The sequence below is a fragment of the Stegodyphus dumicola genome, chromosome 5 (genome assembly GCF_044657685.1).
Source record: "Stegodyphus dumicola isolate Sdum_Otavi_A_Nest chromosome 5, ASM4465768v1".
NCBI lineage: Eukaryota > Metazoa > Arthropoda > Arachnida > Araneae > Eresidae > Stegodyphus > Stegodyphus dumicola.
In genome coordinates, this window is record NC_140772.1 from 130,982,517 (window position 1) to 131,010,165 (window position 27,649).

At 34.6% G+C, this 27,649-nt stretch overlaps 1 protein-coding gene across 8 annotated transcripts in view; it reads right to left on the bottom strand.

Annotated features, from left to right (window-relative positions):
- Positions 1-27,649, bottom strand: part of LOC118201287 (uncharacterized) — a 144,607-nt gene that overhangs the window by 84,205 nt on the left and 32,753 nt on the right. For all 8 annotated transcript variants that reach the window (XR_015041233.1, XR_015041232.1, XM_085817065.1 and 5 more), the window contains 2 exons: positions 20,543-20,631; positions 3,295-3,480 (listed from right to left, as the gene is read on the bottom strand). Coding sequence is in view for 6 of the 8 variants with exons in the window: in XM_085817065.1 (XP_085673191.1) it covers positions 3,295-3,480; positions 20,543-20,631 (275 nt within the window). In the remaining 2 variants the exon portion in view is untranslated. The remainder of the gene's footprint in view (positions 1-3,294; positions 3,481-20,542; positions 20,632-27,649) is intronic.

Sequence of the window (27,649 nt, forward strand, 5' to 3'; positions counted from 1 at the left end):
CCCAAAGAAAAAGAGCAAGAATAAAGTAGAATGCCTGAAGAAAAAGAGAAGAAAAATAAATTTTTGCGTAAAATTTAGTAAGTGTATTTTTTTTTAATTTAAAACCTTTTAATCTTATGATATTTGATTCTTGGGATTTCAAAAATAAAATATTTGGCTAAAATATGAATAACATTTTAAGAAACCAAGTGTAGGATAAAATTGTGTAAAGCAATGGGCACAATGATGAAACTTTTTAAAGCAGTGTATGCAAGTCCTCCTAAGTTAAAATTTCGGTTATAAATCTTTCTTATTTATATATATCTTTTCTGAACGGAGCATTGAAAGGCGTGTTAACTGTGCTTTACTGTATTTTCTCTTTTAATATACGCAGTTTTCAAACGCATCGTAGTCTCGGTCACAAAGTATTCTTCCGAAAGAAACGCAATTCAAATAAATAAAATCAAATTCTGGAAAATTTATATTAATAAATATATTTAAAAGGCTCAGTTCGAAGGAATAAATAGAAAATTTAAAACAATTATCTGAAGAGACAATGCAACACAAACAATTAAAATAAAAGTATAAAAATTTAAAAATTACCTAAAATAATAACTATGACAAATATATATATACAGTGTCTCAAAAAAGTGATGGGACACTTGTGCTTTACAAAAGGAAACTGTAATAAAATAAATTTAAAAAACATGCAAAATTTTTTTGTGGGTGTGTTTCATACTTAAATTTAGTAACAATTATTACATAACATACATTTTCTCAAAATATTAAAATATTAATTTAATAAAAATACAATTGTTTAGAACGGAGCAGAAAATGGCTCACTTAAGTGATGGGACACTACGTACTATGCAACAAAAATCGTCTGAAGTAAGCAATAAAAATATCTTTTGGAGTATTTATTTTTACTCAAAAGCAATTGCCAATAATTTATAAAATCGTCTGCAGTATTTCTCTCCAGTTTGTTTTGGAAGTTTTGTGTTTTTAGCTCTGTGCAGCCATGAATGCTAAACGAAAAGAAACTTTGCCTGGAATTCGAAAATTAGTTATTAATTTGCATATTGAACATGGAAAATCTGTTAGAGAAACTACTGAAACAGTTAACTTCAGTCATTCAACAGTTTTCAATATCATTAAACGATATAAAAAGGATCATATGATTCAGGATAAAAGAAGACCTGGCCGACCATCAAAGCTATCCAATGGAATAAAGCAAATTATCGTTCGAAATATTTAAAAAAAAATCCAAGAATGAGTGCTCCTAAAGTTGCTGCTGATTTACAAGCATTATATGGAGTAATTGTTAATTCTGAGACTATTAGAAAAGTAATTCGATCTACTGGATATCACGGTAGAGCAGCCAGGAAAAAATTCTTCGTAACTGAAAAGAATAGAAAACTCAGACTGGCTTTCGCAAAATCCAACATAAATACGAATTCTGATTACTGGAATGAAGTTATATTTGCTGATGAGAGTAAATTTAATATATTTGGTTCTGACGGTAGAATCTTGGTGTGGAGAAAACCCAGGAAAGAATTTCGCAAACAGAACTTGGTGCCAACAGTAAAACATGGTGGAGGAGGAGTTATGGTATGGGGGTGTATGTCGTCCGCTGGAGTTGGTAATCTTGTTTTTATTGACAGTGTAATGGATCAGTACAAGTATATTGACATTTTAAATCAAAATTTGAAATCTTCAGCATGAAAATTGAACCTTCATAACGATTTTAAATTCTACCAGGACAATGATCCCAAGCACAGTGCTTTGAACGTTAGAGTCTGGCTGCTGTATAACTGTCCTGAAATAATGAAAACATCACCACAATCTCCAGACTTAAATCCCATAGAGAATATTTGGCAAGAACTGGAATCAAGAATTCGCAAACGCACCATTTCTTCAAAACAACAATTAAAATTATTGCTTCAAGAAGAATGGGGTAAAATCACTCCAGAAATCACAAAAAAAAAATTAGTCGAATCCATCCCAAGAAGATTAAATCACGTTTTAAAAGTAAAAGGAAATCCAACAAAATATTAAAACATTTTAAGAAGTAAAATTTTTGGAAAAATATTTGATGGAAATGTAAGTGTCCCATCACTTATGTGAGCCATTTTTTGCTCCGTTCTAAACAATTGTATTTTTATTAAATTACTATTTTAATATTTTGAGAAAATGTATGTTATGTAATAACTGTTACTAAATTTAAGTATGAAACACACCCAGAAAAAATTTTACATGTTTTTTTTTAATTTATTTTACTACAGTTTCCTTTTGTAAAGCACAAGTGTCCCATCACTTTTTTGAGACACTGTATATATAAAGAAAACTATTTGAAAAAAAAAAAAAAAACCCTGCACCTTTATTTACGCAGTTCGAATAGGTAAATAGAAATTTTTAAAACAGTTATTCGGAAAAGCCATGCAACTTAAACAATTAAAATGAAATTCGAAAAAGAAAAAACTACTTAAAATAATAACGGTTATAATTAAAAATATAATATAAAGTATATTATTTGGAAAAAAGGAACGATGATGACTTTTTCTCCTCTCACGAGAAAGGAAACTATGTTGCCATATATTAAGAAGTTCGCCAAGTGAACTATTCTTAGCGAAAACTGAAAAAAAAAAAAAAGTGCCAACATAAATTTGTGAATTTCTCAGTAAATTTCGCTCCAAATTTTACAAAATTTCATATTTAGGCGTAATTTGAGTTGTAGAATCGAAATATGTAAAAAAAAAATTGGTATTTTATTTCAGAAAAAGTGCGATTTTGTGTCAAAATACCTATGTTAGAGTAGTGCTATATATAAATCTAATATGTATCCTAAGTCACGCTTTCGAGACATGAAGAACGCAATTTGAATTTTCTCAACCGGCCCAGTAGAACGAGAGATATAGAACTGTCCCCCCCTTTTTTTTTTTTTTTTTTTCTTTTTCTTTTTTAGAGCAGTGTACGTAGCTGAATATGACAGAGGCTAACACCTTCCACTTATTTTCAGGCAATTTTCACGTAGTTATCATATAAAACTCTCTAGTTCTTTTTTTATGACTTTTGAAATAATGCTTGTTATAGAAACATAAGATATTATGGAAAAATTAAACAAACACTTTTAATTTTCCATTAGCGACAAAGTAGTTACGTATAATCTAAATCCACGAGGTAGATGAAACTGACATACATCTAGCTCAAAAGAGATTTTTACGATGCACAAATTTAATTCGAATTGAGAAAATATTAATAACCAATAAGGTAAACTCTAAACTACGATTTCGCTCCATTTTGAAGTTATACGCTTACCTGTTTAATAAAAGAAATAGGTAGTACCCTTCCTCCACATCTGTTGTGAGTGTTTTCTAGACATAAAAGAGCTGTGTGTGGTTCATGAGCAGCTGGTCTTTGAGGCCGTATTTTATTAACCACTTGTTCCATATCAAAAGTTCCATCTTCACGGGTAGTTAGAGCACTAGCATGGATACCTCCTAACTGTTAGAAAAATACATTTATATCAAAACATTGTTCAGTGAATTAGGGCTTTTTGAAAGTGGTTGCATTATGAAAGCATTTTGACATTAGACCCCCCTTTTTTTTTAGAGATAATAACGCCGAATGTGGTTTATGGATTTTTTTACCATGAATTGCCACAGCTATTTTTAAACCTTAAATTTCAAATACATTTTTACGCAGAATTAATTATATGAAATGATTTCCCTCAATGAATGCGCAATAAATATTTATTAATACTATATAAAAAGCTATTTTTTTAAAAATTATTGATGATATTATTCAAATTTTTAACTTTTTTTTTTTTAATTTCTTTCTTTCTTCCTTTTTTTTTTTTTTTTTTTTTTTTTAATATTTGTAAGAGTAAATTTTGACCTTCGCCGTGTTATCGTCTGCTACATTACTTTAATTGCATTTAAATTGAATTGTCTAAATCTGAGAAAGTTCGTCTGATGTTTATTTTCACAATGTTTTCAAGCAAACAGGACGCTGACATTTTGGGTCATGTCCCAGCTTAAAAAATATATGTATAAATATAAGTTTTTTCATTAATTCCCTTTAAAAGAATATTTTAAAAAGTAATTTCCTCTCGTGTTTTAGATTATACAAAAAGCATGTTCTTTAATATAGAAATTATTAGGCTTAAAAATTCTAAATAATATAATTTAGATTGTTTGCATCCGATATAAGAATCGGGTTACTCGGTGGTACAGGATAAGAGTTGCTGGAATGGTTTATTTCTTTCTCATTTAACAAAAATCTTTTAATTCAAATGCTTATCCTTTGGACTTTGATTTATTTATTGTTAAAATGTCTAGAAAATGAAAAGCTGTCTTCAGCCGAGACGCATTTGATGCAACTGATATTTAAAAAAAATTGACAAGAATGCAAAATTTATGGAAGTGTAACAATCAAAAAATCTTAATTTTGTGTCAGCACTGAAAACAAATGTAGATGTAAAGAAGAAAATTAGGGTAAAAAAAGCAAAAATGTAAAGGAGAATTTACTTCAAGGAAGTTGGATGTTCAAAGAGAAAACACTTGGACGTGTACACCAGCGAATAGCAGCAATTGAGTTTGTGCTAACAGAAAAGACAAAAACGATATCATTGCAGATTAAAGTGAAGAGCGACTGGTTTTCGACTATATGGTTGTATAAATTTAATTTACTTCATAGAATATCATATCGAATCATAAACGAAGCATCCTATGATTTCTCAGTCCAATTATTTAAAGATTTCAGAATTTATCCATTGACGTATATAGATATCATCTGAAGACATTTTCCATCTTGATGAAATCAGTCTTTCCTTTCATCTCACGCCTTCAAAATGCTTAGTCTGTAAAGACTGATAAAGGCTCTGACTAAATACTGATGAAATGGATTGATTTGGATTGAGAGAACTACTAGTATTTAGCGACTTTTATCGCTCGACCGTTTGTGGGCCCATTTGAAATGGAAGGCGATAAATTTATTTAGAATTAATGTCAGAAATTCCAATATGTTTAGAAAAGTTCGATGCTTTTTAATATTGCAGAATGATTAAAAGAAAAAAAAAAAAGAGCAAGCCATTAAGAAGACAAAATAAATTTTTGCATTAAATTTAGTATTTTTTAAATTTAAGTTTTTTTAAATTTTATATTTGATTCTTGGGATTTCAAAAATAAAATATTAGACTAAAATATGAATAGCATTTTAAGAAATTAAATATAGGATGATTAAATTGTGCAAACCAATGGGTACAATGATAAAACTGTTTAAAGCAATGTATGCAAGTCATCCTAAACTAAAATGTCGGATATATACACTGGTGTGTAAAACTTAAGCAACAATGCGAATTTTAATCAGATAACCATGCAGTTGCAGAAAAGGGCTTCTTACTATCGGTACAATGAACACGCAATTCAGTAGAAAGGTCATGCATATGCAAATGTTCGGAAAAAAACATTACAGGTTACGTGATCGTACGCAAAACGCGTGCGCTCCACTCGAGACTACCATGAAAGGAAGGACGAAGACGCAATTAAAGACATTCGCTGCAAGTACAGTGAAATATGGCTAGAAGAAATCATCTGGATGACTTCACGAGTGGAAGAATGATCGGAAAACTGGAGGACGGGTGTAGTGGGACCAGTGGGGCTGAAGATTTCGAAGTCAACAAAAGTGTCGTTTCGCGGGCTTGGAAAGCTTTCCAAACCACAGGTACAGCTATTAGAAAGGTTGGTGGTGCCCGCTCCAGGACAACAACTGCAGCAGATAACCAATATATCGTCCTACAGGCGAAAAGAGCCGAAAACCAGTCAGCAAGCTCCACAGCTCAGCAACTGTGTACAGCAACCGGTGACAATTGTCGTGGTTTACTGAGTCCAGACACCTTCACAAAGATGTCTTATTCGCCCGCCGTCCTGAACGCTGCATCCCTTTTAAAAGTGGCCATCGGCGCCACCGTTTAGAGTGGTGCAAGGAGCGCAAAAACTAGGCATCTCATCAATGGAGTCGTGTCCTCCTTACGGATGAGAGTCGTTTTAGTGCCCCAAGCGATTCTCAACGCCAACTTATTTGGAGAGAGTTAAGAACACGGTTTAATCTCAGTAACATCACGGAAAGAGACCATTACGGCGTCCTGGAGATCTCGACTGGGGATGCATTATGCTGAAAGGGCGGACAGAGTGCCACGTTTTCGACAGAAGTTCTGTAACCGGAGATCGCTTTTCTCAGGAGGTTATCCTACCCTATGTGCATCTGTTCCGAGGTACAATTGGACCAGACTTCATTTTTATGGATGACAATGCACGGACACACCGGACTCCTGCTGTTCAGAAGCTACTGAAAAGTGAAGATATCACTCGAATGGATTGGCCAGCGTACTTCCCTGATTAAAATCCCATAGAACATGCGTGGGATGCTTTGAGAAGACGCCTTGAATCACGATTACATCCTCCGGCGAACACCCAGCAACTGAAACAGATGCTGATTGAGGAATGGGCACTCTCACCTCAAGATCTGTTGGAAAATCTGGTGCTGAGTATGGGGAGACGGTGAGAAGCAACCATTGCAGTAAGGGGAGGGCATATCCCATACTAAGGAACATCTGCTTGTTGTTCTTCCTCTTGTACAAACAATCGTGTGTAACGATACTATGAGTTCAATAAGGCCTGTTTATGTTTAATTCCATTCTGTATGCATTGTATTCATTTTTGCGCAATTATGCTTTCATCATGGTTTAAATACAAAATACTGTCTCTTGTTTCTGAATTTCCTCTCTCTCAGATGATATTTTGTGGATTTATGCCAAAAAGAACACCTGTTGCTTAAGTTTTGCACACCAGTGTATATCTCTTATTTATATATCTTTTCTAAATGGAACATTGAAAGGCTTGTTAACTGTGCTTTACTATATTTTCTCTTTTAATATACGCAGTTTTCAAACGCATCGTAGTCTCGGTCACAAAGTATTCTTCCGAAAGAAACGCAATGCAAATAAATAAAATCAAATTCTGGAAAATTTATATTAATAAATATATTTAAAATGCGCATTTCGAATAAATAGAACATTTTAAAACAATTATCTGAAGAGAGAGTGCAACACAAAAAATTAAAAGAAAATTATTAAAATTTCAAAAATTACCTAAAATAATAACTGTGACTAAAAATATAGTATAAAGAAAACTACTTAAAAAAATATAAACGACGCACTTTTTATTTAAGCTACGCAGTTCGAGTGAGTAATTAGAAATTTTTAAAACAGTTATTTGAACGAAACCATGTGTGACGAACCTGCATTTATCCATGGCGGCCCGTAGAGCAATCACAAAACATCCGATGGTTCAGTTTTTCTAATGCTATTTATTATTCGCTATACTTACATATTTACAACTGTCCTATTGTTAGGCGGACTACCTTCACAGAAATCATGTTGCCTAATCAAACGACATTTCGTTTCTACTTACATGCATTGCGCTACTGCCAAGCAGCGCCCTCTACTTCTCTCTTTACAACACTCCCCACCTGTGAACTCTTTAAGTTCACAGAAACTGAATACAAAATAAACCATAATTTCTAAATCAAACACAACATTTGAATACTACATCAAATTACAAATAACAATTAAGTAATGTTTAAACACGTTAAATCAACTTATAAAGTAATTACTAAATAAGAAACATTATACTAAATCAAAATTCGCAATAATTATATAAACTAAACTACATTTAGCAACAATCAATAAAGATACTCAGAAGATGACATAAGTGTAAACAATAAATTATTATACTGTAACTCTTTACTACTAATTATGTACTTCAAGGTTGTACAGTAATTGTACTGGTCTCTTTAGATTACCTGTTTGAGTTTTAATGAGACACGAGCGAACCTGACCATCTCTGCCAGGATAAGTTTCTATTATCTTACCTAGTGTCCACAAATTCCTTGGTAAACGGTCGTCATGTACAAGGACTACATCATTAACATTAAACTGACCAGACACTTTAGTAGGTGGACATAAATTCACAGATCTTAAAGAAAGCAAGTAATCCTTCCTCCACCTATTCCAAAAGTGGTTTAACAAGGTTTGTTGATGTTTATACCTTTTGATCAAGGAATGTCTAGATCCAATAAAGTCTTCTCTGCACACTCTTGTAACTGGAAGAGAAAGTAAACGTTTACCAATTAAAAAATGAGCAGGAGTTAGCGGTGAGGGTTCTGAAGGGTCATTGTAGACATACATTATGGGTCTTGAATTAATTATGGCTTCGATTTCTACGAAGACTGTTTCTAGCTCATTCAAACACAGACTAGAACGTTCAACTATTTTCCTTAAACAAGTTTTGATCGTTCTAAAATGCCTTTCCCAGAACCCTCCCCACCATGCTCCTTTTTCCACAATAAACTTCCATGTTATACCGTGGGAAGAAAACAAATTTTGTACAGATGGATGTTGAATACATTTCCAAATTTTTCGCAACTCGAGATCAGCACATTTGAATGTCTTGGCATTGTCAGAATATATCGTTGAGCACAATCCACGACGAGAAATAAACCTGCGAAACGCAAGTATGAAATTCTCCACGCTCATAGAAGGGACAAGTTCTAGATGTAAAGCTCGAGTTGTAGCACATGTAAACAAAAGCAGATAATGTTTATTCTTGCTGTCCTTTGTAAAAAAGGGACCAGCATAATCCAGCCCTGTTACAGAAAATGGAGATGATTGAAGAACACGATCAGGTGGTAAAGGAGCGGTTTCCTGTGTACCGGCACGCACCTTGTATCGTTTACACAAAAAGCACTTACTTAACGTGGACTTGACGTATTGGCGTCCTTTTATGATCCAAAACTTTTCTCTAATATCGGCTAAGGTAGCTTCGACTCCAGCATGAAACAATTTGTTATGAGACTCAAAAATTAGTAGTTCACTGTATCTATCTTTATAAGTAACAGCCATGGGTGTTTTTCTTCGAAAGCAAAGTCGGAAAATTGAAGTCTGCCCTTTAAACGCAGAAGACCATGGGTATCCAATTCTGGGTTAAGTGAATAAATCGACGATGTGTTTTCTAAGCATTTTCCACTTGATAGATCTAGAATCTCTTTCGCAAAGTATTTTCGCTGTGTAACTTTTACCCAATAGAGCTCAGCTCGCGAAATTTCAACAGAGCTTAATGGACCTTTGACTTTCACTGAATTTCGTTTTATATTGTTGACAAACCGCATAACATAAGCCGTAATTCGATACACCTTCAGCAGCCTGCTGAATCGCGTTAACTGTAGTAATGCCGAAGATTCTACGTCTTGAACAGAAACATGAAGAGATGTTTGCACCCTTGCTTCGTTCTGAACGCTCTCCTCGTCGATGTTGGTCTGTTGATTTACTGGCCAAACACTTTCAGGTTGAGACAGCCAGCTAGGTCCCTGTAACCAAAGGGAACTTCTCACAAGATTAAAGGCATTTTCTCCTCGAGATAAAAGGTCAGCAGGGTTTTCACTCCCACTGCAGTGAAACCAGCATTCAGGATCCGTGAGAGACTGAATATCAGAAACTCGGTTTGATACAAAGGGTTTCCAGTTTCTTGCACATCCCTTTATCCAGTAGATAGTTATTTGGCTATCACTCCAAAGAAACTTTTGATGACACAGTTCAGGAAACAGCTTTGTCAAATACATAGACAATTTGGCGGCTACTAAAGCAGCCATCAATTCCAAACGAGGTAAAGTCATAGTCTTGAGTGGAGCTACGCGACCCTTTGCGGTAATGAAACTGGTGCAAATAATGTTTTCTGAATCAAGGTATCTAAAGTATGCTACTGCGCCGTACGCTTTAGGGCTAGCGTCAGCAAATACATGAAGACTAACATTAGATTTTTCACTACTACCAAAATATTTTCTCGGAAGAGAAAACTCCTCCAACACCTTTAATTCAGCTTGCCAGCGACTCCAGTCCTTAACTATTTCTAATGGAAGGGTATCATCCCAGTCCACACCTAATGTCCAAATGTTTTGTAACAGAATTTTCATTTTCATCACAAAGGGTTGAAACACACCAATTGGATCGTAAACTTTGGCCACCCTTTGGAGAATAGTACTTTTTGTGGCCTCAGCACTGTCATGGGATAAATTTACTAAAAATTCGCAATTCAACTTGATCTTATCTGCTTCAGAGTTCCAGATCATGCCCAAAAATTTTGACTCTTTAGCTGGTTCTATGTTATAACCTTTTCCAATCCACCAGGAATTAAGTTCCTCGGAATTTGACCTTAATTTTCTCAAATTCATCTCAGCGTCTTTAAAAATCTTAACCGCGTCTGAGGATAATCGACATGCATCTTCAATAGTGTCTGCACCGTAGTATAAATCGTCTACATGTAACGAGGAATCTAACATTTCATAACTTTCGGGATTTGTGCTTTTATATTTTTTAATCTGGAATTTTATCGTCATCGCTAAAATTGCTGGACTACAGCAAAGTCCGAATGGAAGACGTTTAAATCTTAAAACTTTATATTTTTCCTCACTATTCCCGAACCAAAGAAATGTTAAATATTCCCTATCCTTTTCTAAGATTCCTATCATTAAAAAGGCCTTAGCTAAATCTCCGCTGAAAGCAATTTCATATTTCCGAAATTTTAAAATTATGTCCAAAACCACGGGGATCAAACTAGGTCCAATATCTAAAAAATCATTTAAGGACTTTATACCTTTAGTTCTAGAAGAGCTCGCGTCGTAAACAATCCTACAACTTGTGGTTTCCTTAGGTTTTATTATTTCCCTGTGCGGCATAAAATACGATGCCTCCGTTATTTCCTGTGAACACTTCTCAACTATACCCTCCTTCATTTGCTCTTCAATTACGGATTTATACTGCTGATAAATCTCAGGATTTCTAATAAGTCTATTTTTAAGACTTTCAAATCGTCTTAATGCTACTACGAAATTATTTTCTAATTGCCCTGCTTCCGATTTCCATAATAAACTGACATAGTATCTATTACCTTCTACCCGTATTTCCTTTTCAAAGCTCTGAATCATTTCTCTCGCCTCGTTAGAAATCGCTGAGTCATCGGTAAGGCCCAGCAAATCTAAAGTCCATAACGATCTCAATGAATCAGTTACGCAAGAAGAAAGGTTTACTATTGCCGTGTTTTGAGATACTATTTCGCTCTCTTTATCTTGAAGGCCAACTGGGACCCATCCAAACATAGTAGAAATCGCATAAATTTCCTTTCCTAATTGAATCTTTTCCCCCCTTACCATCTTCCAGTAATAATCCACACCTATTAGAATTCCAACGCTTCCTTTACATAAACAAGCGATTCGCAATCCGCACTCATACATCATTTTTAGTGTTTGTTTTGACGGCGTGGTCATATGCGCAGCCGTTATGGCGTCAGTGACAGCTGATTTTTATTTTGTTCTTTTGCTTCGCATCCGAAACACAGAATTCGACAACCTTATATGTTTTAGGTACTGCGTATTTCATTCCGAAAGAATAAATAGACAATGTTTCTTCTCCAACAAATTTTAAGTTTAATTTCTTAACTACACTAATATGAACAAAACTTCGTGTAGCACCACAATCGAAAATTAAATTAGTTAACTCTAACATTCCGTCATAATGAGCTAACACTGAACAGGTTTGCAATAAAGCATTTTTATTCAATGATCTATCACAAGGAACAACAGAAAGCGTGTGTTTTTTTGGGGAGTTTTGTGTTTCATCTACTGAATTATCTCGCGAACTTTCGCACAATTCTTTTATGTTTTGATTTGAAGCCGTTCGCGCTTTGTTACGATTTGAACTACTCGTACAAAGTGATTCATGATGCGACTTAAACCCGCATTTTAAGCAGTTAGTTTTATTTCTGCACGATTTCCAAATGTGATATTTTCGAAAACAAATAAAGCATCTATTTTCAGTACGTAACTTAAAAAATTTTTCTTTAATGCTTTTATCACAAGAAAATGAATTATGGGACTTTTCGCAGAAGATGCATGCACGATTATCAACATTGAAACTGGCAGCCGTAGGTACATTTCTGTGAATTTTTTTATAATCAGACTTAGCATGTTCGAAACGTGGAGGCAAGGTATTTCTTTTATCTCGCGTCAATAAACTCGACGCTTCACGACATTCAATTTCCCGCTTTATGAAGTCCAACAAGTCTGAAACAATTTCTTCATTTGGGCTTTTCCTTCAATCCAAAACGAATTCTTCTGGAATAGCTTTTAACAAAACAGGTATTAATAACTGACCAAATGAACCTTTCGTAACTCCTTGCGCTTCCAAATTCCGAACTGCAATTTCGATTTCATCATATAACCTACGTAAAGCTTTAATATTATTTGAATTCCTTACTGGTTCTAAATTTAACAGTTTGTTCATGAATTGACTAATTATTATTTCTTTTTTCCCGAATCTATCCTTTAAAGTTTTTATACTCTCATCGTAATTTTTTGCATTTAATTCTAATGAAGATACTACATTACTCGCGGCACCTGTAAGTAATGTTTTCAAGTATGCGAATTTTTCGATCTTACTTAGACTTCCGTTTTTGTCTATAGCGCTTTCGTAACTGTTCCAAAACTCCGTAAATTTTTCAGGATCACCTGAATATTTCTCTAAAACTAGTTTTGGAAGTTTTACCGTACTTTGTACATTTTGCAGTCTAACCAAGTTTTGTTCAGGATCTTTAATACTTATTTTATCCTCTTCCAACATTCGATTAATTCGTTTAATAGCTCGAGAACATTTTTCCTGATATTCCTCAGAACTAACTACATCCGCTTCTAGAGAATCTATCTCAATTACGGAATGAATTGCCTCGTCTAATTCTTTCAAATTACTTTTCTTTTCTATTAATAATTCAAGCACTTCGCATAATTCATCTGTATCTTTCTTTGCTAAGCTATCCTCGACTTTCTTTAGTAGTTTAGATACTACCGTTCTCAATGCGGTTCTCTTTCGTTTTAATCTATCTAGTTCTGCCATTATTTTGCGTTAATACACAAATGTACCTAAGACTGCAAATTATCAAAATTCAAATCAAACACGTTCAAAATTTAATAATAATCATGCTCTTACCTAGGGCATGGTCTGGACACATACTTCCTCGTGAAGTTCACTTTAACAAATCCAAACATTCCCGGCCGATGCACCATTGTGACGAACCTGCATTTATCCATGGCGGCCCGTAGAGCAATCACAAAACATCCGATGGTTCAGTTTTTCTAATGCTATTTATTATTCGCTATATTTACATATTTACAACTGTCCTATTGTTAGGCGGACTACCTTCACAGAAATCATGTTGCCTAATCAAACGACATTTCGTTTCTACTTACATGCATTGCGCTACTGCCAAGCAGCGCCCTCTACTTCTCTCTTTACAACACCATGCAACTTAAACAATTAGGATGTAATTCGAAAAAAAAATATTTAAAATATTAGCATGAAAATATAATATAAAGAACATTATTTGAAAGAAAGAACGATGCGACTTTTTTTTGCCTTTCACGCACAATGTAAAAAGGAAAAGGAAAATAGGTTGCCATATATTAAGAAGTTCGCCAAGTGAATTATTCTTGGAGTAAACTGAAAAAAAAAAAAAAAAAAAAAAAAGCGCCAATATAAATTTTTGAATTCTCCGTAAGTTTCGCACCAAATTTTACAAAATTTAATATTTAGGCATAATTTGAGTCGTAGAATCGAAATATGTAATAAAAATTGGTATGTTATTTCCGAAAAAGTCCGTTTTTGTGTCAAAATACCTATGTTAGAATAATGCTACAAATAAATTTTATATATGTCCTAAGTCGCGCTTTCGAGACATGAAAAACGCAATTTGAATTTTGTCAATCGGCCCAGTGGAACGGGAGATCTAAAACTGCCCCCTCTTTTTTTGCATAGTGTACATACCCCCTTCCGGGACTAACCGGAGGGCAACTCCCGGCTTATACTTATGCTTTACTTTCGTTGCAAGCATCAACTACTAAGAGTTTAAACCTGATCGTTGAAGGCTGCCGTATCAAGAACGGCCGTTCGCGGTTGTGAGAAAAATAAGGACGTGTCAATACATGTCACCACCCGAAGGCGAAAATTAATACTTTGTCACCCGAAGGCAAAAATCACAAATATGCAGAGCATACGATCTATGTGAGATGTTAAACGCTGGAAGGTCCTTGCATTAGCAGGCTGTCGTGGTAGGTGCAGGGTAGTCATTCGAAGTCCGATCGGGGTCCAAGTTCCTCGATCAGCAACTTAATCATCTGATTCTGCAATCTTCATTAGCATCATCGCAGCTTAGAAACCTGTTGATAAGTTTTCTGCTTTGGTCTTTGCCAATCTTTTCTATTTGCAAAATAATAGTTTTAAGGAAACTATCAACTTTCCGATCATTAAGCCAGTCCAAAGCTTCTGGTTCTGCTGGTGGAGGGGGATTTAGTTTCTTCTGCAGTTTCTCACTGTAAAGAGACTTGGTGGAGTTTCCATGATTTCTGTCTACTTCAGCTTGAATAAGTTTTGGGAAGTCTGCTTTTTTAGGTGGTGGAATCGTCTTTTGCGGGATCCTTCTTTCAAATTTCTTCTTATACTTCGCGCAACCATGATAGCTGCAAACACGTTTTTCTTGGCAAAAAATGCACGTTGGTTCTGCGTCTGGTTTCAGGTTACACTGGTTGCTTCGGTGGTTTTTTTCCATATTTTCAGCACCTCTCTGCATTGGTGCATAACTGCTGCGTGTGTCCCCACTCTTGCCACCTATAGCACTGAATAGGTCGGTTTTTCGGTGCAAACTTATCTATTCTGATGTTTACACTGAATATACAGCGTAGATTGTGTATGGCATAACCTGATTTCTTTTTTATGGGCAGTTTTTCTGAATTATTTTTCTTACTTCTTTGGAACTGTTTTACTTTCAAGATCGGGAACTTCCTCCTTTCTAGATCCTTGAATATCGCTTCTTCAGTTATATTATCCAGGGATGTTCTTCAACACTACTTTCAGCTTACTTGGTTTTTCCGCATTCAATTGGAAGGTATGGAACGGTATGTTCCTTTCTTTCAGCAGTTTTGTAGCATTCCTGTAATTATCTACGGTCTTCACATTAACGAAGATTGATTTTGCCTTTGTATCAGCTAGGAATTCTTCCTCGCACGCTTGTCGCAGTAGTTCCTCAACTTTCAACCAATCAGTTGCATTGCTTTGAAGTACAATTGGTGGGAGCGTCTCTTGCTGGACTGCTCTTCCTTCCGGCTCCTCCTCATTTACCTTATCGAGTGACTGGAATCTGTTCGCAATTTCCAAGAACTTTTCTCTTCTAGAAATAACCGACTGTGAAACCGTAGACCTCCATGGTGGGGAGGTTTTTGGGAAAGATAGATACGAACGGTTAAAACTTGCTTAAAGAAAATTGTTGGACGATCCTCTCTTTCTTTGAAAGAATTGGAAGCTGTTTTTTCAGAAATTGAAAGCATGTTTAATTCCAGGCCTATCACGTATCTGTACAAAGAACCCTCAGAACTCTCTCCACTCATCTCAACTCATTTTCTCATTGGTCAAAGATTAGTGTCTTTACCTGTAATTAAACATAAAAATGAAGATTTAAATGTTAATAGAAATTCTTTGGTAAAGAAATATAAATATCAGCAAACGCATCTGAATCACTTCTGGAACAGGTGGAGGAAGGAGTATTTACTTAATCTGAGATCAGCTTATGTTTCTCCACAACCAGGTAAAATAGTTTCATTTAAAGTGAATGATATTGTTTTGATTAATGATGAGCGTTATCCCAGAAATGTGTGGATGATGGGAAAAATTCTAGAGCTATATCCAGGAGGAGACAGAAAAATTCATTCTCTTCTTATTCAAACTCCTAAAGGAAAAATAAAACGCTCAGTACAACTTGTGTATAATTTGGAAATTAATCCTCAATTGTGTTGGTTTAATTGAGTTGTAAACCTGCTAATGTTCTATCTGTGTATTAATGATAGTTTAAATTCTATGTAAAGTGGATATTTGAATAAGTTTATTCAGAAGTTAAACATATAATTTGTTTTTGTATATTAAGTAATTGTGAACAATTTTGATGCTTTGTAAAGGATGTAATATTCTATTCGTGTTTTTTTTTCATATAATTTCAAATGGTTCTTGAATGTAAATGTTGTTACAAACCAATGGTAAGTGAACTCAAGTGAGTTCAGGTGGGGAGTGTTACATATTTCCCGCGCCATTCGGCTAGAGGGCGCTGTGACGTTCCAGTAGCCAGTGGCGGGCGGATACGTGTATGTTCCAATAGTTAGTGGCAGTGGCAGGCTGGATTCTAAGGGTGTAGTACGTAGAAGGCAGAGATGCCTAATAATGTATCTGTATCTTCAGTTTATTTCAATTTCTTACATATTCTTGTAAATAAATTTTATTAGTATTATTGAAAGCCTCTTTGATGCACCTTTAGGCACACAGAACCATTAGAGGCAAAAACATGTATCTAGACAGACTCGACTTCTGTGGTAAATACATCTGCCTTGATAATGCTGATGACGTAACTAATGCCGAACCTGAACTGAAACTTTGACGTTACTAATTCGAAACTTGAAATCAAAATTTCGAGAACTGAAACCTTTTTCTTGTTGAGCTAAATTACTGGATAACTGTGCAGTTCAGCGTCTCTTCCCGTTAATATGCTAATTCGCTCTGCTCTCTTTCAAAAATGTAAATATTCTTGAATGGCCACGATTAAAATGCCAAATAAATTGCAGCTGCAAATGCCATTTCAAATAGAGATAAATATTTAATTCTCTTCGACGGTAAAGTTTGCTGTTCATGACAGATTTAACATCTTACGTTTTACAACATCAACATTGCTAAGTCTTTTTAATTATACACACACACACACGCATACATATGTATATGTTTGTGTGTGCGTATGTGATATTGTAGTTTTTGCGGAAAATGAGACCAACTCCCTTTTTAATACTGGTCGAGAAAGTTGCTGAGTAGATGACGATTGCTGCGAAATTCACAACTGGCATGCTGGTTAAACATAATTTTTATTTTAAACAGGAAGAATTATTTATAAATGCGTTTTTTTTTTAAACTGGAACAGCACTAGGGCTGCTAAACAAGCCTCACAATTTCCATGTACGCAGTTTGCATTTTAGGTGATAAATAAAGAAAGAAAAGCCGAAGCGACACGCGTGGTTTACTCAAATATAATCTGGCGTAAAAAAGTAATGCATTTTAACTTCGGTTGTATTTATAGCCGGAAGGTCTCTGTATTGATACTGAGCAGCGATTGAATTAATATTCTATATATAGTTGGTTCTCGTAGGAAAGGAAGTGTAAAACAGTTGCCAATTGAAATTAGGAAATGCTATTTCTTAAGATGACTGTGACAAGAACTGTTAAAAACTTGTAATAATCTTAGAAGAAGTTTAAAATTTGTATTGGTAGGCGTTAAAAAGGTACACTTTAAAATAAAGCTAAAAAGAAAACGAATAGCACATATATAAAAAAAAATAAGGTAGAATAGTATATTACATAAAAAAGTAAATAAATTATTGCTAATTTCACGGAAGAGGGCTGACTTATCAAGAAGAATCAGTCCTCCCCCCCAAAAAAAAATTCCTTTGTCCGTCTTTATTTTCACAGTTGTTTGGTTTAATCATATACTTCCAATTACAGAAGCATTTTAAATGGTGAAATGTTTTGGCAATGTGTAATTTAAAAATAATTAATTTTTGACTAATAATGAAATCTAACTACGTATATAATAACTGTTTTTACACAGTAATTCCAAAATCATGGTTATAGGGGAGGTACAGAACAAAGATACAAATAACATTCACATAGGAAATACAGATCACAGTCCATTTATTTAGGCATAATTACAACTTAAGATGCATTTACAATAAGAAAAAATTAAAATGATATTGAGATCACATAACTTCTCATACAAATTGCTTCATATAAAGAACAGTACCCACAGAAACTGTATCAGGCATTTAAAAAGATCTTGCTTCAAACTACGTCAGAGAACACATGTGCATATTTGTAATTTGCCTAAAAGAAGATCATTGCCGGTAGAGGGCGGTAGGCGCACATCTCAGTAAGGGAAGACGCCATTCGCGATTTTGCTTTCGTCAGTGATGGGAGACTTTACGTAAGCCGAAAGAGTAGATATGATTACATGTAATGCGGCCGTGCTTATTCTTACATAATTTTACGGTACTAATCGGTTTTGAGAGCCGTAAAAAATCGCCAAACTATTGTTGATGCCAGTGCTGACAAAAATAGTTGCGGCAACCCTAACGCAAGAAAGGAAGTATAATAGTAATTAACTATCTAAGATTGATGTTTTAATTTAGATGAAAGGTTAATTTCATATGATACTTTTTTATTATTATAATTTATATAAAAAAGGCTAAACATGACTGAGTGGAAGCATAAGAGTAAATAGCTATTTCAGATCATTGTTATAATTTATATAAGAATTGCTAAACATAACTGAATGGATGCCTGCATCGCTATTTCACTACCGAGTTATCGCTAAAACATAGTTTCATCTCGTTGGTTGTTCAAACACAATTTTTTATAATGAATGATGCCTTTTCTTTGAAAAAATTCTCGGTAAAGTGCAGAATCGCCCACTTATTTGTTTGCCGCTTTTTACAAGGGATTTTTGGATTTTTGTCAATTTTACTTTTTAAGTGAAAATAGGTCGATGTGTACATAGATAAAGTGCAATTCTGGGATTTATTATTATTATTATTATTATTATTATGAAGTGAAAATAGGTCGATGTGTACATGGATACCGAGTATGTGCAATTCTTAAAAACGCGTCAAGCAGTGAGTGATTCTGCACTTTACCCAAAATTCTATTGCACACTTTTCGTCATGGGCAATTCCCAAATTGTTAAATCTATAGGATGTTAAAAAAGGATTTAAAATGAAAAAATGATTTAAAAATTAAACTAGTATTTCAATGGCGTCTTAAGAAAAATAGAACTATATAAATTTACGCAATCTGAAATCAGCGCATACGCTAGATTTGGCGCGCTGTTAAATGGGCGAGTTTGCTAGATTTGGCGCGTTTGCGCATACATTTTCGCTGCAATTTTTTTACGGTCCTCAAAACGGAATAGTACCAATTTTACTTCGTGCCTCACGCTGAAATGAAGTATTAACGTATTTTAATACAGAAAAGTTAAGTATTTTTTTTTTCCTTTAAGAATTATGTGCTTTCGAGAGATTTAATTCATGATTATACTAAACATTTTGGTTAATCTTCGGATTATGGAAACTTGGCGATTTTTTGGCAACCAACCCTGCTACAGCAACCTGCTAGTTTATTTTGCGGGGACGCCATTTTTTTTTTCACGAAGTAAAGGCATGTTTTTTATTTTATTTATTTTTTTTTTAACTCAACATTTTTTTCCAACAGTCTGCTAGCCGAATTACGCTTATGCTAGAACTTTTATGGAACAAAAGTGCTTAATCATGACGAAGATTAAGTGCGAAATTGGGAGAAAGTGCAGAATCGCCCACTGCTTGGCGCGTTTTTAAGAATTGCACATACACGGTATCCATGTACACGTCGACCTATTTTCACTTAAAATAACATCCCAGAATTGCACAAAAATGGCATTGCGCACACTCTTGACTTTATCCATGTACACTGCTAAAGTCCTAGCTAGTAACCTTTATCGTCTTACCAAAATGACGCCAAACTACCTGTTACCATATTTCAAAAATTAGCCAACATTTTAAAAATTTCATTAAATGATTAGTCATTAATTTTCAAGCAATAAATATCTGCAAATTCCCAAGGATACCTTAAATGGCTAAGTACATTGCATATTCTCAGCTCTTACGTGATTAAAGAATTAAGTTAAGAAAAGTGAACAAACTATAAAATTAAGTTCAAAATAATCCTTCTTTTCATAATTTGAATCCATAAGCTATTATAAAACACTGCTTATTAATTAAAACATATTGCTCATCATATTTGTATGAAAGAAAGGCATAATATCATGAATTTTTATTTCATTTTTAAACTGCGTCAGTAAATAAAAAGAAGGAAAAAAGTATAATGCAGTTTTATCGGGCGATATTTAGGCAAAATATTTTCAGTCTTAATATTAATAGGTTTGGTTTATTTGATTACGGCAAAACACCCAACAGTCATTGCTTAAGTGGAGGGAGCCTTCTTTGGAGGACTTTCTAGGATAAGTTAATTGGTATCTACATTACACATTGGGAAAATCACTAAAACCCTCATATGCTAGCCCGTTGACTGGGATTCAAACCCCGGCCAAACTACCAAAGTTCATCGACTTTACCGCTTGGCCGATGATGAGCCAATATTAAATAGACATAGAATCTTAAAAAGTGATACAAATGTTGCATATTTATGTAATTTGTCAGTGCTTTCTCTCTACACGTCGCTTCTTTTCCCTATTGCTTTAGATTTCTATTTTACTGAAGTTGCTTTCTTAAAATAAATACTTACTTTAAAAGCAATAGCTATTTTAAAAGATCAGGTGTAAATTTTAGGTACCTGTGAAATTCCACCTTGTTCGGACAAGAAGATGTGGGACAAATCTCCTACCATAACTTCCTGGCCTCTAGTCCAGCAGTGTGCCATGACTATAAAAAAAAAAAAAAAAAATCATAATATGACAATCAATTAAAAATGTTATATATTTTATTTTAGAATAAACAAATAAGTTTATAATAAGTTTTTTTTTTAGGCAAAGCCAAAAAAGAAACTTATCATATTGATAAAAGTTCGAAATCTGATAATTAAACGGTTATGTTACACATACATTCAACTTCAGCAACAGAGCTTCTCAGCCTGATGGGAAAATAACAGTCAAAATGCAGCTAACATCATGCAAGAAGATAATCCTTGTTATACATGATTTTAGCCTGCTGTAAATGCCTCCTTCAGTTCCATATCTTTTTTTTTTTTTTTTAAACTTGATGAAAGTACACAGAAAGTTTCCAAGACAGAGGATAAAAAATTTAAACAAACTGAAGCCTATCGAGTGCTAGAATATTTCTGAACAGCTACATTTTTTTTAAAGCTCTTATGATATATGCGGGAATAAGCTTCTTTTTACATCTAAAAATGGCAACGCGCTTACCAGCAAGATCACGTGGCCACTTCGCAGACGAGAGATGAAAACATAAGCGAAGAGCATATTCGCAAAGCTTACAGACCGTTTCTTCAACTGTTTGCTCCAATTGGTTAAAACAGGAAACGTAGAGTTACAGAATCTTGTGCTTGGCGACTTTTGCTTCATTGCCTTTGCTATTTGTTTATATGAGCATGTTGTACCAAAATGCGTTAATGTAGGAATAACGCATACTGGAATAAAACATAATTTTAGTTATACTTACTTATAATTTAAGTAAAAAGAAAAGGTATCCGACGTCCTTAAATGTTTATTGAATGTTTTCATTTGGTTTAATTTTCATTTTAATTTATTTTACTATATTTCCCCGCGATGTTCAGAAATGGTTTAGTTTAGAGCTTGCACAGTGCTTGTTTATGTGCTTTGAAAGTTGTATATTTTCCTTTCGTTATACAGCTTTATTGATACCTTTGTATAAATTAATGCGCTATGGAAATTTACACAATAGACTCTTTCTAACAGAAAGGACGAAAAGGTACAAATGTGATTTCCATGTAAATACTTTTCTTGCAAAGCAATTACCGTATTTTAACAGTTTAAGTTCATTCTTTAACCAAATACAAATAAAATATTAATAAGATCAGCAAGTTGTTTAAAATATATTGCGCAAAATTCCCCTTAGCTTTCATTTATAAAATAAAAATTATCTAATGATACAAACGCTGTTTCTCCTCGCTTTACTGAAAGCATACAAGGTGTTTGGCGTTCGTTACAAAGCCGCCTACAAGGCAATAACTCGCCGTTCCAAATATGACCGCCAAGCAGATGTTTCATCCAATGAGAGCAGACTGTAGCAGAAAAGGCCTGTAGGCTTTGTGAATATGCAAACGACGATGGAAGTTTGAAAGCGAAGGACTTTGAATTCTTTTTATGATGCGATTCCGCTTAATATGATGTTATGCTGTTTTTATGATGTAGAGACATTAGGTTATTTGGAAGCAGGAGACATGAAAAGTGAGCAATGCAACTCGCCGGGACTCGAACCACGGACCTCTCGAATACTCGTCGAGTGTGCTGATCACAATACCACGAAGGCATGCTAAGAAGGCGGGAGAAATACTTTATATACTCCCCCATTTAAAGAGCGACTGGGGATTAGGGAACCCAATCACCAAATCCCGGTTTTGGAGAATCAGCATCCCCCCTTTTTTAGTTCGGGCGCCACTGTAGAGGCATTAAGTTATCTGGAAGCAGGAGGCATGAAAGGGGAGCAATGCCCTCGCCGGGACTCGAACCACGGACCTTTTGAATACGCATGGAGTGTGCTGACCACTACACTGCGAAGGCATGCTAAGAAGGCGGGAGAAATACCTTATGATGCCATAGACAGACCTTTTTCGTCTCATTTCATTTTATGTATTATCTTCGTATTAAATATGTTCACGTGTTTTCGTCATTAAATTACTAAATGTGACTGTAAAGTGGTTGAAAAGTAGACACACGCGTTCGTTATTGCTTTTATTGGCCGTGAGAAAAACAAGTTGGTACAATAGATATAGTTCGGCGCTCGCAGGCGCCCTCTTGCAGAGAACAAAATCAAAATTTACATAAAGCGCGAACCTTGAAATACTATTTCAACATTCAGTGGTTACAATTCACAAAATTCAAAAACACAATGCAGTGTTAAAATCATGATATAATGCTTAATTTATGATACATATGAATTCTCAAATTGGTAATGAACACAATTTTGTAATATTTCTTTTGACCATGCCATCTGAAGTCTTAATGGTCACAATTCTAACAATATTATCAAAACCAGGATGTAACTGAGTAATTGTACCCATTTTCCATTTAGTTGGAGGTAAGTTATCCTTCTTTATGAGACACAGATCATTAACTTGAAGATTTTTAGTTGGCAAAAGCCAGTTTGCTCTTTGTTGTAATCGACACAGATATTCTTTGTGCCAACGCTTCCAAACTTGTTGAACCATTTTTTGAATTGAGATGGGAAACATTAACTTCAATATAATTTGGTTCAGGAATACTTGTTAATGATCTACTAGTAAGAAAATAACCAGGCGTCAATGCTGATAAGTCATTTGGATCATTAGATAAATTTGCTAAAGTTCGCGAGTTAAGGCAAGCTTCTATTTGTGTGAGAAATGTTTCAAATTCTTCATATGTCAATCTTGCCTCACCAACTACTCATTTTAAATTATATTTTGTTGATTTTATACCAGCTTCCCGGAGTCCACCCATATGGTGCGAACCTGGAACGTTTAGATGCCATTTAATGCCATTATCAACCAAATATCTACGAACGTTTTGGTTATAAGTTGTAGATCTAGCAAGCCTTTCGAATTTCATGAGTTTGCGTTTTTCTCCAACAAAATTGGAACCGCAATCGCTATATATATCACTGTTTTTGCCCCTACGGGAAATGAACCTCTTAAGGGCTGCAATAAAAGCATCTGCTGAAAGATCAGTTACTAATTCTAAATGAATAGCTCTTGTCATAAAACATACAAATAGAGCTATATATGCCTTGAATGACCTAGAGCTTCGACCCTTATTTGCTTTAATTTGAAAAGGACTTGCGTAATCCACTCCGCAGCGCAAAAGCGAAGGAGCAGAGATGACGCGACTAGATGCAAATCGCTCATCAATTGATTAGTGACAGATGCTCTAATTCTGCAACACTCTATACATTTTCTAACTAAATCTCTGATAACAGCTCTAGCACCTATGATCCAATATTGTTCTTGAATACAAGATTGCATGAACTATGGACCTGCATGCAGAAGTATTTCATGGTAATGTCTAACAATGAGATGAGTTAAAATGTGCCTCTTTGGCAGCAAAATGGGATGACTAAAGCCATATGAAAGGTTTGAATGCCGCAAGCGGTCGCCCACCCTGAGAATACCTGAATTATCTAAAAATGGTTTTAAAGACAAAATTTTGCTTGTACAAGATAATGATTGATTTATGTTTAAATTGTTGATTTCATTCTTAAATTCAACATATTGCATTTGTAGAGATATTAGGTATTTTTTGGAAGCAGGCAAGATGAAAAATTAGGAACGCCTTCGCCTGGAATCGAACCGCGGACCTCTCAATTACGCGCTGAGTGTACAGACAACCACACCACAAAGGCACGCCAAGAAAGCGGGAGAAATACCTTATATGCTCCCCTTTTAAAGGGCGACTGGGGTTTTTAGGGGACCCAATCGCCAAATCCGGGGTGAGGAGAATCATCATCCAACACCCTTTTAGTTGGGGCTCCACTGTAGAGACATTAGGTATTTTTTGGAAGCAGGCAAGATGAGAATTTTTGCATGATCAATTTATACCAAATTGTGATCGGTGAGGTCGATTGGTGTGATCATCCAAGAGGGTCAAAGGTCTTTGCGATTGTTGAAAGTAGTGTTCGTTTGGTTAAGACCTCAGGATATGATGAATTGACTTTGAAAAAAAACATATCTGAAGCTGGATACCACAAGATACCTAACGTTTTCTACAGTATCATCATTGTCAATGTTCAAAGAAACATTTGATAGGCACAAATTGGATTAATTGACTTTAAGACTTCTTTGCTGTTAGAAGCCCATTTTCTTAGAACAAATCCTGCACGTGACAATATCTAAATTGTATTTGTAATTCAAGAATTTCAGTAACTGAACGGGCTCCTGACATCAAATCATCAACGTGAAATCCCTAAAGCATGTCTCGGAAGCCAAAGGAAAATTATTTGCTTTTTCTATTGCTAACTGCTGTAAACATTTTACTGCAAGGTACGGTGCTGATGCAGTACCGTAAGCAATCATAGTTAATCGAAAACCCTGAACTGGTTTAAAAGGTGAATCACGCCAGACTATTCTTTGAAAGTCTGCATCTTGAAGTATAATTTGTCTGTACATTCTCTCTATGTCCGCAGTTATAGCTATTCTGTGAATTCTGAAACGAATAATTAATGTTATCAGATCAGTCTGTAACTGTGGACCAAACATCAGTTTCTCATTAAGAGAAATACCACTAGAAGATTTAGCAGAATCATCAAATACCACTCGAAATTCATCACGATTTTTATCTGGAACTGAATGGTGCGGAAGGTCAAAGCTTCTTCTCAGAATTTTATTTTGTGTTGCCTGAAGTATGTGAAAGTTTACCTTTGAGGGTAACGCCCAGGCTATAGATGAGTAGCATAGAATCGGCCGTACAATGTATACGTATATCCTGCTCTTTTTGTTGAGAAACAGCCCAGAGTAATTTCCGAGGAATGCAGGAAGTTGTTTGGCAATATCACAAGCTTTTCCTATGCCGTGCTCAATATGGCAATTCCATGTGAGCTCTTGGTTAATAATAACCACCAGAGATAACTTACATTATTTACACAGTTCACAATTTTCCCCAAAATGTAGAGGTTGTTCAGTGCTGTTTTCCGAATCTTGTGCCTCCTTGCCAATAGAAACCTTGAGGCATTAACATTTATTCTCCATTTTCTGCTCCAGTTCTCAGTATCTAAAACAAAATCCTGAAGTCTGCAGAAGGCACTGTAGGGTTGTGTTACGTAGAAAAAAAAAATTAAACTTTTCTCATTTAACTTTTTACTCTTTCAAACTGACTGCTTTGGTGCCGCGACAAAAAAAAAAAAAAAAAAAAAAAAAAAAAAAAAAAAAAAAAAACTACTCTAAACTACTAAACTTTGTACATACAATAATCAAAACTTTTAAACTCTAAAAGACATCAAAGGAAGATATCCCCCCTGGTGTTTTGGTAGGTAATCACGATTAATTGACAAAAACAAAATTCGAAAATGCACTTCCACAACAAAATCTTTAACACGCTATCTCTCACTAAATTAAAATAAATTAAAACTAATTTATATCTCCAACCTGAAAACACATAAATTTCAATACAAAATCTAGAGATAGCCTTAAACCTTTAACATTTCAAATACCACACAGATCTCTTCAAACACCGGGGAAAGATACAAACTCACAATTAAGAAGTTTACTCAACATAATCAAAATCAATTTAGTAAACAGATCGTATAGTCACCAACACTAAAACTTATTTTTCTACTACTGCAATATACGAGGTAATTACCCAGGTTCGGTTGAAAAACCATGTTTCCGTAAGGATCACATGGGTGACCTACAGTAGACCACAATTAATACACAAAAGAAACATACTATTGCGTGCGTACGGGTTCGTTATGAAATGAATGCACAAGTCCGATAAAAAATGAACAAAAATTTATTATTATCACAACAAAAATGCTTAAATTTTCTCAAATTATCATGCAGTATTACAATGTCTCACAGTAGTTATCTTTTAACTACTCAAATGTCCAATAGAACGTAATTCAAAACAGCTAAAGAAAGCTAATCCGCGAATTCGCTACAATCAACAAGAGCAGTTTTCTAAACAACAACAAACTAAGCAACTCTACTAACTGAGATGTTTTCCTCCTTTTATAAGCTTTTAAAATCACGCGCTAGAATTTTCCAGTACTTTCTCGAAATCAAAAAGAGATATTTATTTATTTAATGCACGCGCTTTTGTATTTTTAATTTTCCGGCTTAGCTTTCTTCTTTTAATATTCGTCACGCGCTGCACTGCGCGGGAAATAAAACCAATTAATTTATAATTGAACTAACATTAGCTTTTTAAGTACCGAATTCGTAACAATACGATATTAAAGATAATAAACACATTTATTGAAAATTCCCACACATTATAATTTAAGATAGCTGGCCAGACTACCCCTACAAAATCTTTTAAATGATACTCATAGTTGTTTTTTCTTTTCATAACAATCTCAATTTGAACATTATTCCATTAACACAAAAATCATAGTGAAACACGTCACAGTTCTTAATCATTTTAAACAAGAACACTGCAGAAGATTAAACTCATATAAAAGGCTAATTTAGAATAAATCATGTTGAACATAGCACTTAAACATTAAAACAAGGATTCACTTCTTCCAATTAGTTCAATTAACTTCTGACTAGTAAACATTAAATAAAAAAAAAAAAAAAAAAAAAAAAAACCTTCTCAGCTAAGAATATAGTAAAATATATTCAAATTTTATCTACTTAACATGACAGCTCTTGCTTTAGTATTAAACATTTCCAAATTTAAAAGGATTAAACACCACTGATCAAAATTAAACACCAATGAAAATATAAAGTCACTCACGAAATCGGTGTACCACCTTTGAGAGATTCAGTCACTAATCGCCGAAACAATAACTGCCAAATCTTCATCGTTGTTTTCCGGAACCGGAGCTTTTTCATAGTTCCAGTTCATAGTTTTCAAATTCCTCCGTCAAGCAGCACCTTAAGTCAATCAACTTCCCGTTTTCGAAGTTCCACTGAAAATAAGAGAAGGAGGTCGAAACTGGAGACAAAGACCAAGGCAGACTCAGGCGATGACGACTTTCCATATTTCCATCTTTTCTAAAGCAAAATAGAAACTCCAGCACGAACGAGCAGTTCAGACTGTTCCACAAATGG